Source organism: Melozone crissalis, unplaced genomic scaffold, assembly GCF_028551555.1.
Source record: "Melozone crissalis strain CALT ecotype California unplaced genomic scaffold, PUWL_Pcris_2 ptg000013l_1, whole genome shotgun sequence".
NCBI classification, from domain to species: domain Eukaryota; kingdom Metazoa; phylum Chordata; class Aves; order Passeriformes; family Passerellidae; genus Melozone; species Melozone crissalis.
In genome coordinates this window covers 63,986,431-64,002,972 of record NW_026535791.1, presented here as the reverse complement: position 1 = coordinate 64,002,972, position 16,542 = coordinate 63,986,431, and the positions used below count along the sequence as shown (strand labels likewise).

Here is a 16,542-nt window from a genome sequence, read left to right as displayed (position 1 = left end):
CTGATAGGGTCTGTTTGTTTTATGATGTTCATGATGGAGAACTATATGCTATTGCAGTGGGAATGGGTACAGTCTCTCTGACACAGGCTGAACATCATTTGACCTGAAGGAAATCCTTCAAAAGCAGAGTTTGCAAATGACTTAGTACTATAGGTAAAAAAAAAACCCCAATAGTTGTTAAACCTAAAATTTAAATAAAATAAATCACCAAAAGTATTTTTGACCCATGTTATGCACTATGACTAAATTAACACTGTACTTTTCTAATAGGATTCTTTCTCAATACTGAAAACATTCTTAATTAATTATGTCAGAGACAGCAGGAATGCCTTAATTAAAATTCCACATATAAAAGAAAACCTGCTAATCTGAACTATAAAAGCCTACAAATGACTTTGTACATTGCAGGACATTGTAGAATGTGGAATTGCATAACCAAAACCCAAAAAAGCTACCAATTATGCTTTTTATGTGAATATTTTGATTAGTTACAAGTTAAGATAATCAGTATATAGTTTTTGTTTTGAAAAACAGGGAATTTATAGTTCCTATCTCAGAACAATAAAGAAATTTATTCAAATCACTCATATGTTTTCAGCATGAGACACAGATCTTCAAAATATTTAAAAACGTTTTCATTAAGACCAAAGAAAAAAAAAACCAAAAAACCCCCAAAACAACAACAACAATAAGTAACCCATGAAATAGTTGTTACCCATGAAATACTCTAAAGGTGTATTATAAAGGTGTACCCAAGGTGACATTGAGTGCTTATAATTTAAGCTAAGAAGCAGCAATTTCTTTTCTCATTTTTTTAAACAGAAAGGAAATTATCTTTCTCCATGGCTTAGGGGTTTTCAACTGCTATACTTAGATGAGATGGATACTGCCTATTAAGTGAGTTTTATCTTTTTCTAAATGTGTGGATTCCCTTCTTATTTTTCAACTTCAATGATAAATCAGAATACGAGCCATTCCATGTTTCACTATGAGGCACACAGACATTTAAGGTCTAAAGCAGGGAGGTTATAACATTAATATACAACACCAGTATTGAAAAGAACATGTTTATAATTGCATCCATAGTTAATGGTCTGTAAGAGCAGCAGGTTTCCCTAAAGGAGACAGCAATTCTGACAAAACACATTGTGTGGGAGAAAGGAAGGGAATCCTTAAGTGGTGACTGTCCACAGTTGCCCAGAGAGAAGAGGTGGTGAGGAACAGGTGTAAAAAAATGAGTACTATGACCAAATCTATCTGCTTTTTCTGTTTATTCACATAATATTATAAAGATTATATGGGGTTTACTGATTAGGAGGTTGTCCTTAAATCTGCCGGGGTTTGCAGAGGTGGAAATTGAATGGTTCCCTCCCTATGAATTCATTCATTTTAGCACATCAAAATCAGCCAAGTCTCTTTCTGTCTTTGTCTAGTTAAACATTAAATACTGAACTCCTGCCTACACTACAAGTAATGAATTACATTTTTTAAAACTATTCCTACAAATAGTAACATGAATCAGATTGAAATGCTTTTTTTCTTTTTCTTTTCTGTCAGTCTGAGCTTGTTGAAATACAGCTGTGCAGTGGAGCACCAACCAAAAGGACAGCAGGCATCACTTAAAAATACAGTAAATATGTACTTTTGAAATCCAGGTACCAAGTATTGCAAAAGATAATTGACATTATTCTGGTATAAATCACACACTTGAAGAATAATGTCAATTATCTTTTGCAATACTTTCTCTGCTTTCTTTATATCAGAGTCAATCAAACAGAATATATGGGTGTTTATTGTGAGGTTAATCACTTGACAGTAATTGCCTATCTGTACTGACGAAACAAATCAATGTTGTACAACAACAAAGAGATCCTGGTTATTGAGTTTAAATAAATATGATTGATTACTTGAATCTCCCAAAACAACATAAACAGTATGATTTCCAGACACATCTAACAGTGGAAAATTGCATTCCTTAATTGACCATAATTTCTGTTAATGTCGAGGGAAAATGGGTTACAGTGAATGAGAAAACAAACTTTTTACCATTAAAGAAAACTGTTGCAATTCAACCTAATGCTTAACATAGGTGTGTTACAAGTTACTGCTGTGCCTCATATTTATATATTAGATACAAAAAAAGGATTAAGAACAATGCACATAATTATTCTGGAAGACTTTTCTTGGTTTACCTGATATTTTGAATGTGCTTGAACTTATACACACAATCCTCTTTGTCAACAAATTCACACAATTTTGAACTTATACACACAATCCTCTTTGTCAACCATATGGATCTATTTCACCTCTAATTTGCCAGAAAAATCCTCCTTCTGCCTTCTTTTAGGAAATATATCGTGAAACTACAGAGCATTACACATATCATGATGCACCCTGCCTAACATTGTAATCCTATAATTGTAAAAGCCCATAGTTACTTTACATGTATGTTCAGCTATATGTTTTACATAATTGTAAAATGGAGTTAAAGGTCTGGTGAGGAATTGAAAATTCAATGGACCATTCTTCACATTCTTCTGCTGCTGTGGATGCTACTATTACAGCATATATTTTGCTTTAATTCATAATGGATTTTAAATATTGATGTGGTAGTTTTAAAAGCAGGTTATATTAAATGCATCTTATGCAATTGCTGTTTGCTGAATTATAGAGTTTATTCATGTTACATAATTACTATGTGGAACTTAATACTTCAAAATGTTTTCGAAGCCAAGACTAAATGGATTAAAAAAAATAATCATAAGAATGAAAAATAGATTAATTGGTAACTACAGTGCATGATGACTGAGATCAGGAAATTCTTGAACTATAAACTAGAGAAAGTGGGGAGAGAATAACAGAGGAAAAATGCTCCTGTCCCTCATCATGCACTGCTCAACACTTGAAATGGTCTCACTGGGACAGAGCTACTGCTCTTGGATTGTGGCTACAGCTGTTCTCATGTCCAAAGACAATTAGAGGTTGTACCATGCAGTTATAGCTACAGCTTTTTTTATGTCCCAAGTAATTTAATAGCATGACAGAATATGATAGACTTTTTTTTTTCTGTAAGAGGACATGCTTTCTGAATTTACCCGTTCCTTGACCACACGTTGCACTCAAAAAAAAAACAAACATAAAAAAAAAAAAAGCTGACCACAAGCTTTTCAAACAGAGCTAAACTTACGCTTGCCAAGGTATTACAGATACCACTCTGAAGTATCCAGAACGGTTTTAATGTATCAACCATTCATACCTAGGCACACAGCAAAGATGTGTGCAAATGGTATGACTCAAAACCACGCAACTTGAACCACAATATTCAGTGGGCATTTTTTCAAAATAGAAGAGATAGAAAGAACCTGTAATTACCTGTAACTGTCAACTCCGTAGTTCTTCTGACAACAAAGAATCCATATTTTAGCTCACAAGTGTAATTTCCAATGTCATCCTCTCTAACTTCCCGAATGACAAGAGTGTCCTTTTTAAACACAATACTTGATCTCCATGTCTTTGACTTGCATTCCTGTTTAAACAGAATATAAAACTTCAGGGATTTTGTTCTTACACTTAAAATGAATCACAGTGGACAATGCTGTCCAAAGTAAAGGTGGCTAGGTATAAACGTATATAAACTAAATATGTAAAAATCCAGCCCATTTAGATGTTGGTTAAAACTAATTTTATCACCAGACTTGATATTTATACCTCTGGCTAGAAAAGGGAGTTGATTCCTTTGGTGGTTTTTTTTTTGACATTGGTTTGCTGACTCTCATATTTAATTGACTTATTTAGCATTACACTTATGTCTGCAATCTATGACTTTTATATTACGAGTAGCTCAAGCTGCAGGGAATAATTTTTTTTTTTATTCCTTTTTTAAAAAACATAATTACAAAATGTAGAGAAACAGAAGATGAGAACGAGGAGAAATAAGGATGCTATATATCTCTCTCTAAAAAATCTTAGAATCAAAGCTCTCTGTACCTAGAAAAGATGCATTCTTAATATAAAAAAGTATTTTATTAAAGACACAAAATACAAGATGAGAATAAGAAAATAGTTTGCTACACTTCTTCTATCTTAGATATGCTATCAGTCAATTTGGACATTATCTTTCCAGGCCACAAATTTTAATTTTTAGGTAGCACAGTCTTGTATACCATAATTAATTCTACTGCACTGCCCACAGGCAACACTACTTGCAAGAACTTGGCCCTTAAGTAATGATCTAGAAATCATAACACAATATTGAAGTAAACGTATTGATAAAAACAATGAAACTATATTTGCAAATGTAACTTTAAGTATACATGTAAAACCAAAAATTTTGGTAGTGTTTGCTGAATTTTGTGCTGCAAAATTAAGCTGTTTATTCAGGTAAAGCAGACATAGATTTCCCATGCAGTTTAGTAAAGGAAGCATTTTAATTTCTCAATTAGTTAATTCTTTTCTACCATTGGTTCTGTTGTCTTTTCTTGACAAGATTAAAAACAACCCAAGCTTCATAACACATTTAGATCAAGAGAATCATAAGAACATTGCATAATATATATTTGAAGGTACAAATCTCTTGCATTCCTTACCTTATACCACAGAATTTCAGGCTCCCTAAATGGAAATAAAAAATCCTCAATTTCAGGACATGAGATTTCCTTGCTTTTGCTAAGTTCAGCTTTTTCAAAATATTTCATCTTTGAATTGTAGCAGAGTCCGGTGTCGTTTTCACCCACCGTCAGCGAAATGGACACTTTCATACAGTAAGTTGAGTTTCTGTAATGCAATGAAAATAGAAAGAAAAGTCTAATAAATTGGAAATTGAGCAACACACCAAGAACCACATATTCATCAGCACTGAGTATACCTTAAACCTGAAGTGGCAACATTTTACAGATGGTGATTAAAACTAATCTTGTGATTAATTATAGAATGAAGGATGTTTCTATCTAAGGCACTGCCAGTTTGACCATAGCCTACAATGCCCATAATCTACTCCCAGGACAAAATGTTCTGCATTACCTACAGGCTTCATGAGCCTGTGTTCTCTCCTGAAACTTGTTGCTACATCTGCTTCTGGATGTTGATAAGCAAGGCAGGTAGAGTTTAGGGAACATTGTCTGTCTTCCCACATTCCACTGTGTGATTCAATCAGGCAAAAAGACAAAACTGCTTGAATTTTGGTTTTTTTTTTTCATTTGAGTTTCCAGGTGGGGAGCAAATGAGTGAATAAAGTTGAGTACTCCCCAGGAGCACACTGTGATAGTGTAAGATTTCTCCCCTACTGTTCTGTAAATGCATTTTACCCCTGGCCTGCTGACAGAGGATCCTGCAGAGAGCACTGAGGAAAGATTCACCTCCTTATCACCATTCTCATCCTCTATGACCTAATTTCCTATTTATAATGGACTTGTGTGTATGAAACATGGCAGAATCTCAAAGATCAAATTCTTGATATCTGTTTCCTTTTTCTGTTCAGTAAGAGGGAATAGAAATACTTTGGGATAAAGAATAAGAAAACTTAATTTACAAAACACTAGAGTCCAGTTTTCTACAGAAAATGCAACCCTGTAAGTAACTATCAAATTAGAGAATAGTGTTAGAAACATAAATTTTTGAACAGAATGACCCTAAGCTGTTGATCTAATTCATGGACTTGTAAGGCAATCAAACACAAAATTATTTCCTTATAATGAAGAAGTAAGTATAATTTGTTACCATGTTTGAGAAACTGGCTGTATAAAGCAAATAAGGGTGATGCAACTCAAAGGTAGGATCCACCGAATATGGATCACTCTTGCTGCATTTAAGCTGGTAAAGAGCCAATTCCCATTCTTACCTGTACATGCAATTGAAAATCACTCACCTTTTGAGGAATATTTTTTATTGGTGTAAATTATGTAATTTCTCCATTAAGGTGTTACTTGGAATATTTTATTTATTTGGGTTTTTATCATGTGTCTTGAAAATATCATAAAAAGTCACTTAAATTTGTTTTTCCAAATTGGTAAAATGCTTTTTTTTTTTTTTTTTTGTTCTTGGAAGACTCATGCCCTGGGAACAGGTTCTGAAAAACTCATCAAACTCTGAGGTTTAAGTGTAAACTAACTAGATGGGAGTGTCCTCTTATCAGATGACAGGGAGCAGTATATAGGGAGCTGTTTGCCTATACAATTTTCCCATTTAAATATTCTCTTTAATTCCTTCCTGTATGTTTAAGCATCATGTTTAGTTCATGTTACTGAATCTCATCATTTAAATATTCATAGGAAGACATGGCAGGGGGAAAAAAAAGGGAGGACAATTTACTGTTTTCCCAGTCTCTGAAAAAGCAAGGTTAGTATAATTTTTGCATAGGCATCCTTCAGTATCAGAGTGAATTTTGCAAAAATTATGATTAAATGTTTTGATCCACTAAAGAACTCTGTTCTGCAACAGTGACAGTGTCAATTGCTAGAGACAGAATTTTGTCTGAGGCACATCCAAGTTTCCATCGCAACAGCAGATCCTTTAGCAGATGCAGCTAAGGCTTCCTGCTCCATAAGAGAAGCATTCTGGAAAAATTTCAGAATGTTTAAATTCATTGTTTGAAGTGGATACTTCTAAACTGTCAGATACAAGGTACTCAAAAATTTTGGGTGGATTTTTGTCAGCTGAGCTCCCCAACCGAATTTTCTTTCAAAAGCTCAAAACATTATCAAAAAAATCATAGAATTCCAGATACCCACTGGTGACTTCCTTATTTCAATTCTAAATACCAACTGCACAGTCAGTCTGACTCATCTCACGCTCTTTGTCACAAACCAAGGCTGTTGGGATGAAACAAAACTCAAAGAGGCAGGTACAGGTAGTAGAGTAACACAAACAGTATGAGGTAAGACAACCAAGACAATGGGCTCACAGTACAGAAAGAGAAAAAGAAAATTAAAAAGTCCCCAGGGAGGAATAATGAAGAAGAGGAAGAGGAAGAGGAAGACGAGGAAGAAGAAGAAGAAGAAGAAGAAGAAGAAGAAGAAGAAGAAGAAGAAGAAGGGGCTGAGTTTGCTGGTTACAGCTTCAGCATGATGGATACAGTAGAAGTCAAACCTCTCAGGCACAGAAAATGTGGCAGCAGAGCCCTCTGGCGCATGCACATATGGCAGAGGGTAAAACATGCTCATGTGTTAGAAGTAAAAGAGTTTTCTCTATGTCTCTCACTTGAGGGACCAGATAAGTAGCAAATAAAACAAAAGAAAAACCCTACAGCAAGAGTTTAAGGAAGTTTAAAAATTGGTGTAGGCCAGTTGGCCCAGCAGGTCACTGCTCCCCCAGTGGCTTCTGGAGCATTCCTTCAGGACAGCCGTTCAAAAACTTCATATGCAGGATTCCCTTTAAATGGATTTGGGGTTTTTTATGTTATTTGGGGATTCTTTTTCCCAAAAATTATTTCCTTAAACTGTGCTTTAACTCACTTATCACATGATACTTTTTGGGAGTTTCTTTTGTTTGTTTGCCTTTATTTTTTCCTGAATATGGTGATAAGAAGAGGTGACAAAATATTGAATTAATTTATCCCTAATCTGACCAGTCCCAAATGTCCACAAATATAAATTTAGCAAGAACCTTTTTGCATATATAAGGTTTTAATTTTCATCTGTTATTCAATAGATTTTCAAGTGTGAAAATAATGAGATCTTAAAATACAAAATACAATAAGAGAAAGAAAAAAGCTGTTTGGTGGTTTTTATTTAAGACACCAAACCCATTTAAATCAAATTTACCTTAAAACAAAGTTAAATGAACAGGTAACTTGTTAGAGAGAAAAGGAGGAGACACAAGGGGTAAAGCTGACAAGAGAACACACACAGACTAAGAGTCTCTTCCCTAAGCTTGGGCTTTTACAATATTCCCATCTACATTTAAAGGACTTGCTTTGAGAATTAAGGACTTAAAGCATGGTTTCTTTATAAATACATCTCTAAAATGGGCCAGATGGGTTTGCACTTACAAAACTGCATTTTTTTTCCTCAGAAAAAGACCTCTGATAATTGTCAGTCTCCAGCCTCACCAGAGAGAGCTCAGTGATGGATTCACACAGCTCAGTACTGTCCAGGCAGCATCCCTCATCATCCCTATTCATGACAGAAGGGAAAGTGGGACTCTTCCTGTTCCTTGTCCACTCCAGTGCTTTGCCATTATGCTATTTACAGAGTAAACAAACTGGAGAGCAAACAGGAAGCCAGAAAATCTCTCTTATGTTTCTCTTCCTCATACAAAGTTGAAAAGTAACTTTATTTCTAATTCCTTCAGAACTGGACATTTAAAAGAAAAGTCTGAGCAAAATATTTTATTTGCAGTTTTATTTAAAATTCTAATAAGAGAACTTAGCCAGTGATGTCCATACCCACTTTCTATAAATGGTTCACCACATTTCTGGGGAAAACTTTTGTTGACATCATTAATTAGTTTTTTTCTTGATTTTTCAGACACAATTTTGTCCTTTTTCAGTCCAAGTAACTTGTGCTACAGTTATTTGGATGCCTGAAAGCTGGAGAGCAAAGAATTCATTCAAGACAGAAACAAAACCACGTTATTGATAATCTACTCGTGCTCCTGGCCCGTGGCTCCAAAGGCTCTTTGTGAGCTTTTAAACTTTCACACAAAAATTTTTAAAGCCTCTACATAGCAGCAGGGTTTTCTGAGGACACCCCTGAGGCCTTGGGCACGTGGTGAGGGAGGAAGGCCAGGGCACCTTGGGGCAGCCAGGATTGCTCTCCTGCTCTCAGGTCCCCTTGGTGGCAGGATCCGATGGCCCCAGCAGGTCACTGCCGCCCCAGGGGCCTCTGGAGCATTCAGGCAGGACAGCAGCTCACAAACTTTATAAGCAGGATTCCCTTTTATTGGATTTGGGTTTTGTTTGCTATTTGGGTTTGAATTTTTCCCCTCTAGGCTCTGGAATGACTGACTCCCACTCTCACTGGTTCTGATATCTGGGATCACAGATTGACTTTTGCACAAAGCTTCCAGAGCCAGCAGAGCTGCAAGTGCTGGGGCAGTGCTTCAGGCTTGGGGAAAAGAGAAGAAAAGTGGAGGGAGATGGACAGAAGCCAGCTGGAATTTTCCTCAGTGCCTTAGAAATTATCTCCTGCTTCCATACCCTGGGGGGCCAACCCAGTTTGGAAACTGCTTTTGACCTCAATTGAATTACATAAGCACTGATTTCTTCCCTCAAGGGTCACCTAATTATGTGCATGATACTCTGAAATAACCCAGTGCACACGAGCCTCCAGGACTATTTGAATATCAATACTCTACAAGATACTTGCTCCAATGGGTTTGAATTAGACACACCAGGAAATATTGTTTAGTTTTAATGCCTGCTTCTATCCTTGGAAGCCAAACCTTCACATTTTGTCTTTTACTGACACAAGTGGTACACATTGCCATCCTGAGCTTCCCCTTCACTCCAAACCTGTCAAAAGAGAATGTCAAAATGCAAAGTCTAAATGCATTAGAATAATGCTTTCCTTGTGTAAGAGGAAGCTAGTGACTGATGTGAAAGGCCTTTTATTGATGTTCTGAACCATAAAAACTAAATTAAATTAGCCTTTACAAAGGGAATTCAATTTTCTCATCCTTATAATACCTTAAGCCTTCATTTTTTTTGAGTAAACTAGAGAAAAAGGTGTAAATGTTTATGTTACTGATTTTTCTGTATGATCTCTGTCTTTTTTAAAGTCAAAGTGAAACATGTCTTTATAAGAATGGGAATCAATCTGATATTGATTTCTACATTTTAATAAGACTTCACTTTATTAGTAAAAAATACTCAAAAACATTATCACAATAACCTTAATTATGAATTTGTACTGGCAATTACATGGAAGGCAAAATTGCATAAAATTAACTCATTTCCCTAATTTTCCATCAAACATTGTCTTTCACATTAAAGCTTCCTTTCAAATACATTTTAAAAAAAATCCATAATCTTACTTTACAGGTATACAAAAATATTCCTGTAATGTAACTCTGTCTTCATTCCTACAGCATATGAATTTAAATATAAATAAAATTTATTTGAAGTTAAAGATTTCTTACAAAGAAAATGTGTCTATATGTGTATACATACGTGTCTATAAATCAGTCATATGGGTATGTTTGGGATTCCACTGATTGTAAAAATAATACTAGAGGTATGTGATTCAAGAAAGACACTATAAAATTTTGAAAGCATATTTATAGTATACCTATATGTTATTTAGTATGAGAAAATTTTGATTTTAAAAATAACTTTCTATTAAAATATTTGGTATCAAAAATTCAGAGAATAGCAGTTATGGATTGCAGGTAGAAATGTTAGAGATAGTTACAAAGAATAGTAGTAAATCAAAAAAGCATTGTACTGCACAGGGCATATAGGGTGAGTAAAATATGGATTGCCACTAGTCTGAATTTAATTGCACATTTGATATTTTAGTGCTAGTTACAAATTTAGTGCTAAATTAGCTCCTCATTTCAGTAAGGCTTCCCAGGATCATTAGTGAAGGAATTTTGGGCCAGTGAGTCATAAAGCGCTACAATGGAGATGTGTCAGAATGATACTAAACGTTTTCAGTGCAGCAGATCAATGTATATTCCCAGAGGAGACAGAAGTATGAAGAGCTGTGCAAAAGTGTACCCTTACAGATGAAAATCCCTTTAGCTTTCAACAAACTGCACTGGGGAGATAATACCAGAGCATGAAATGCCTCTAGGTATGCTCTGTCCTCAATACAGGAGGCGATGGCACTTGCTTTTTCTTGGGAAGCAAGGATCCTGAAGAAGAGTAATTTTTGTACCCTTACTTAGCACCATATGCCAGAATAGCAGAAATGCTTCTTTTGAAAATTGCAAGGTAACAGAGTTATGCTAGTCTTCCCATTTCTTTTATTTATAATCATAGAATCAAAAATATTTGAGTTCAGAAGGGAACTCTGGATGCCATCTTGTCCAACCCCCTGATCAAGGAGAGCCACTTAGATCTGCTTGCCCAGGAGTGTGTTCAGACAGCTGTTAAATATTGCCAAGGATGGAGACTCCACAACCTTCCTGGGCAACCTGCTCCAGGGTTCAGTTACTCTCATGGTAAAAAGTGTTTCCTGATGCTCAAATGGAATATTCTGTGTTCCAGTTTGTGCCCATTGTCTCTGGTCCTGTAACCAGGCAACACTGAAAAGAGCCTGGCTGTATTCTGTTGGTACCCATCCTTCAGAAACATATCTGTCAGTGAGATTCTCTGTGCCTTCTCCAGGGTAGAGAGTCCCAGCTCTCCCAGCCTGTGCTCACAGCAGAGATGCTCCAGTTCCTTTATCATCTTCATGCTTCTTCACTGGAAGAAGCTCTTTCCATGTTTGTCTTGCCCCAGTGAATCTGGAACTGGGCATTGAACTCCAGTGGCCTCACCAGTGCTGAGTGAAGAGGAAGGGTCACCTCCCTTGGTGCGCTCACAATATTAATACAGCACAGCTCATCATCCACCTTTTTTGTTGCAAGGGTACATGGCTTCCTCATGTTCAGCTTGCTTTTCACCAGAACCCCCAAGTCCTTTTCTTCAAAGTTGTATATATTTTTGTTCATGAAACATCTGTTTTCTCAGGGGGTTTTTCACCCACAGGGGATGGAGGGGAATCGTTAAACAAAAAAAAACCAAAACAAAAAAAAAAAAAAAACAAAACAAAAAAAAAACCAAAAAAAACCCAAAAAAAACCACAACCAAAACTTTGCCCAAGTAAAAAGGACAAAAAATAATAGGGCTGAAAAAATGCAGACTTTTTGGAGCCTGCTCCAGCAGCTGTGCTTCTGTGCTCAGGAGCAATTGAGTATTACTACATCCTGATGACTCAGAAGGTCAACAAATACTGGAATGTCTTTATCACAAAATCATCCCTTTTGCAAATGCCTTCTTTTATAGCACTAAAACTGAAAACATTGAAAATGCAGTGCTGCAAAAGGCTTCTCCCTTGTTCCCTCTCTTTGCTTGATGAACTCACACAGTTCTCAGATAAAGACAGATCCTGTCATTCAGTCTCAAATGCTGTTAGTTTTCTGTTCTGCTGTCAAGCACATGCATAAAGAATATCCCATGAAGGTATCTGTCTTGTTTCCAAATGATTAGATATTTATCTGTTGCTAACTCTGCATGAGTCTGTTATTTTCTGAATAGAAAAATTACTCATTAATAGTAGATATGGACCGAGATATTGAACAATTACAACATTTATTATAGATATTAGAAGAATGACATTTGCACATGAATAAGATTCCCTTGAAAATCTCTCCATAACTCTTTCCTATATCTACCCAGTAAAAATGGGAATACATAAAAAAATAATGACATTTAGTAGGTTCAAGGCTGTTTCCTAACATACTGATGATGCTTTTCCAGACTCCTGAAAATTCTCTAATGGGATTTAATGACAAATCTGAATTAAAAAACCTAAATAATTCCTAGAATTATTACTCCTATATTTGTTAAAATAAACAAAACAAAACAAAGAAACAAAAAACCCCAAACCCCTCCCCTCAAAAAACTGAAACAACCCCCTCCCAAAAAAACCCAAACCCCTACAGTTTTAATTATACTTGTTTTACACCTACTTTCCTAAGAAACAATTCAGATACCAGTCAGTCTTCCTTAGCAGTCACAGAATTAAAAGGAAGACAGTAATATGACATCTCAGTAAGAACATTGCTGTGTGCAGATTGAGCCAGAACTCAAAAGAAGGCAGCAACTTTCTGCAGAAAAGTCAGTCTTTGGAAAAGTTGCTACTGCTCTCACTAAAGCAGAAATTTAGAAATGTGCAAGAATTCGTATGAAATTTATATTTGTATGACTGAAGACCTCAGAGCAAGTCCTGAATTTCCAAAGGCAGCAGGATTTGAAGGAACAAATCAATAAACAAAAGGATATACACAATTTGGATTTGTCCTTCATTTGAGCACCACAAAGAATACAGGAAACTTAGCTTTTAACCATTTTTGACTGTGTTCATATGAACAGCTTTACCTCAAAACAGTTTCCAAAATTGTCTCAATGTGATCAGTAACGACATAATAAATATTTTTATTTCACTCTAATTTTAAGCTCTAAAATGTGCTCCTGATACCCTTCAGGCAGTATCTGAAGATGAGGGTTATGGAAGATCAAGCAATATAAACCAGTATTTGCACTATGTTCATACCAACATCATCCCTGAACACAAACATGGGCAAGCAATGACTTCACCCACTCGAGCGACCAACTCTGCCCAGCTCTGAAAGTGTTCTCAGTTCAGCCTCCAGAGCTTCTATCCAGTTTGCATTTATGCCTTTAAATGTGCTAAACACCATCATTATGTCAACGTAGTGAAGGGAAATTGTAGAAAAATAATCATCTTTACAGAGAAGATAAAAGAACTCGGTGAGCCATTTCAGGTTAACATTATTTGAGGATCTTTGGAAATATTTCATTGAGGAGCCTGGGACAGCCAGAAGAATGCACTCTGTTGTAAGGCTTTCAAAGCATGAGTTGAGACTCCATGCTAAAGAATTATTAATTCCTTTCTTATACAGAATCCCCAAATAAATTATTTTCTTTTCCTCAGCATAAAACCAACACCTATGGAATTTCACTCCTAATGTCACATTTCCATCTCCAGTGACTGAGCCTAAGTACAGCACAACACATTTGAGAATCCAGCAGAGACAGAAGTCAGTATATATTCAGCAAGTATATGAAATTATACTATTATTTGTTATTGTCTACCACCAAAGTAAACAACTCTGATGTGACAAATGAAAAGGTTGTGGCTGCCCAAACAAAGAGTGTGAGGATAAGGCACAGGCAGGTGCCAGACACTATTGCTATATATTTTCATTTCTTGATTTAGCTTTCAAGCTTGCTGCTACGTGTCATCCTCAGAAGCATGAATCACCCAGAACATCCAGACATGAAAATCCAAAGTCATATGAACTGCAGCAAAATGAATGTATGACAACTTTCTACACAGGAGCCTTGAATAATTTCACCTAAATCCAGTGTGCTTGTGTAAGCTATTTTCATTTCACAAAAATGAGGTTTGCTTTACACATTTTAATTCATACCTCAAACATGAGAGGTAAGCTGAACAAGTTTCAATACATTTCAGATAATTGAAAGTCACTTCTTTTTCAGTTGGACTATGATGTAACATTAACATGCCAGAGTCTTTATTCAGCACCTTTCACTACAGGTGCAGGGACAGTAGGAGACACCTCTCTCTCAGATATATTTTTCTTGTTGGTGGTCTCACAGAAAAGTCCACTCCATTTGTCAGAAATGCAGAATCTCCACTTGCGCTTGTCTGCCTGCTTCATCCTATAGCAGGACACAGCTTCCACCTGGGCTGGTGCTGGTTCCTTAATCATCTGCTGTTCTTTATCACCTAGCTTCACCCACAAATTCCCCACTATCTAAATATAGGAATAGCTATATAAAACAGTTCAGTTCCATTTATAAATACACATTGGCTCAAAACCCTGCTACCAGTTTTACAATACGTAGAGAATGAATGAATATATAAACTATTTATGAGTAGAAAAAACCTATATTGTCATTTATGTACCACATTTTCTGGTTTCTATTTTTGCTCCTGCAATCTATTTCAGTCACATTTTTTTCCTCCATATCGGGAAAGAACAAAGAGAATCTGTGAATTCCTGTATTGATTAAACACTTTGTCACATTTTTCGTGATGTGGATGAATTAATTTGCAAGCATTTAATATTCAGAGCAGTTTGAATTAAATAGCTATTTTCTTGACATTTGTTCAGAAACATGACTTCTGCTTATGCTCTTGATGTCTTTGTTAGAGTCAGGTGAAGCTAAAACCAGAGGGATGAGGAGAGAGGCTGAAGGTTCATCCAGCAGCTGGGCTAAGCACAGGTACCCACAGGTGGGCACACTCACACAGACACACACTCGTACACAGAGGGGCTCACAGGGCTGCTCACACACACACCTATGTCACACACACACCTATGTCATAGACATCTCTTATGAAAAATCCTTTCCTTAGGATTTTTCCTCCTGAGAAGCTGACAGGCCTCAGGAACAAAATGTAAACAATGATTATCTGCTGCTGTGGAATGCAACAGGTGGATCTGTGATTGGTCTCATGTGGTTGTTTCTAATTAATGGCCAATCACTGTCAGCTGGCTCAGACAGAGTCCAAGACACAAGTTTTTGTTATCATTCCTTCTTTTTCTATTCTTAGCAAGTCTTCCGATGAAATCCTTTCTTCTATTCTTTTAGTACAGTTTTAATGTACTATATATCATAAAATAATAAATCAAGCCTTCTGAAACATGGAGTCAGATCCTCATCTCTTCCCTCACCCTCAGACCCCTGTGAACACGGTCACACACCTACACAGATGCCCTGTGCCTGCTGAAATAATGAGCTGCAGAGCTGTCCCAGCCCAGTGCCTCCCCTCCAGCTATCAAGTAGAAGCCAGCCGTGGAATGCACACATACACAAACAGTGTGAGTGCTTCAGCCACTGCCTTTAGCCTCTCACCCCAGGAGCTGCCCCAGGAGCTCTGCTTGCCCCAGATGCTGGCACTGGCACAGCAGGTTTGCAGTTCCCATCAGCTGCTGGTCCTCAGACAGCTTACCCTGCTCCGCAGCCAGGCCAGCTCAGAGCTCACCAGCATGAACCAAGCCCTGCTTAGTGGAGGCAACACACCCACAGGGAGAAATGAACTGAACTGCCATTTAATGAGAAGATGGGAGAAATTATATAGCTCAAAGTAGAGTACCTATCATCAGTGTATTTACACTGAACAGCATTTTATCTCCTTTCCCTAGTATCCTCTTGCCTTTTATATTCTACTCCATTTCTTTCCTGCACATTGGTCTCTCTGTACCTCTGGTCCTTCCCCTAAATAAGATTCATGCATCCTCAGAATCACTTCAAAAGATCATTTAGCAGTATTTTTTTATATAAACAAAAAATGCTTTTCCTCCCTGCATCCCATAGGAAGCCCCACATACTCTTCAGTCTGAAGGCCTTTCCAGGAGGGAACATCTCCAAGTGATTGGGTGGTTTTCTGCTTACAGGTCATGGGGATTTGTTGCCCATCTCTGCTTCTCCAACCCCTCACTGAGCCTCTGTGTTTTCCACAATCATCTTTAGGCACTAGAGTGTGATTAACTTGGCACTACATGTGTGATAGCAGACAAGGTGTCAGTATATTCATTTTAAAACAAAGACCATCAGCCAGTTCTCAAAGACCGTACAGGGTAACATTCTTGACAAGCTACTGATTCTTCTCAGTATCCCTTGTTTTCCTATCTGGGTCTTTCCTTGCCTCTATTTATAAATGCTCTCCTCTGCTCATTTAGTCACTCTCTTGGTAAAATACCGTCAGGTTTCTCTCTAAGATTATTTTTTAATAAATTGTTCACCGTCCTTTCTTTCCTACTTAATCCAAAGACTCCAAAATCACAACATGTTGTGGCAAAAGTAGTCAGTGTGTGAGTGTAATCATAACTACTTTTGAATGCTTC

The 16,542-nt window shown here is 36.7% G+C and overlaps 1 protein-coding gene across 4 annotated transcripts in view; it reads right to left on the bottom strand.

The window, feature by feature from the left end:
* IL1RAPL1 (interleukin 1 receptor accessory protein like 1) overlaps positions 1 to 16,542 on the bottom strand; it is a 687,620-nt gene that overhangs the window by 266,131 nt on the left and 404,947 nt on the right. For all 4 annotated transcript variants that reach the window (XM_054271408.1, XM_054271409.1, XM_054271410.1 and 1 more), the window contains 2 exons: positions 4,587 to 4,773; positions 3,373 to 3,526 (listed from right to left, as the gene is read on the bottom strand). In XM_054271408.1, coding sequence (XP_054127383.1) covers positions 3,373 to 3,526; positions 4,587 to 4,773 — 341 coding nt within the window. The remainder of the gene's footprint in view (positions 1 to 3,372; positions 3,527 to 4,586; positions 4,774 to 16,542) is intronic.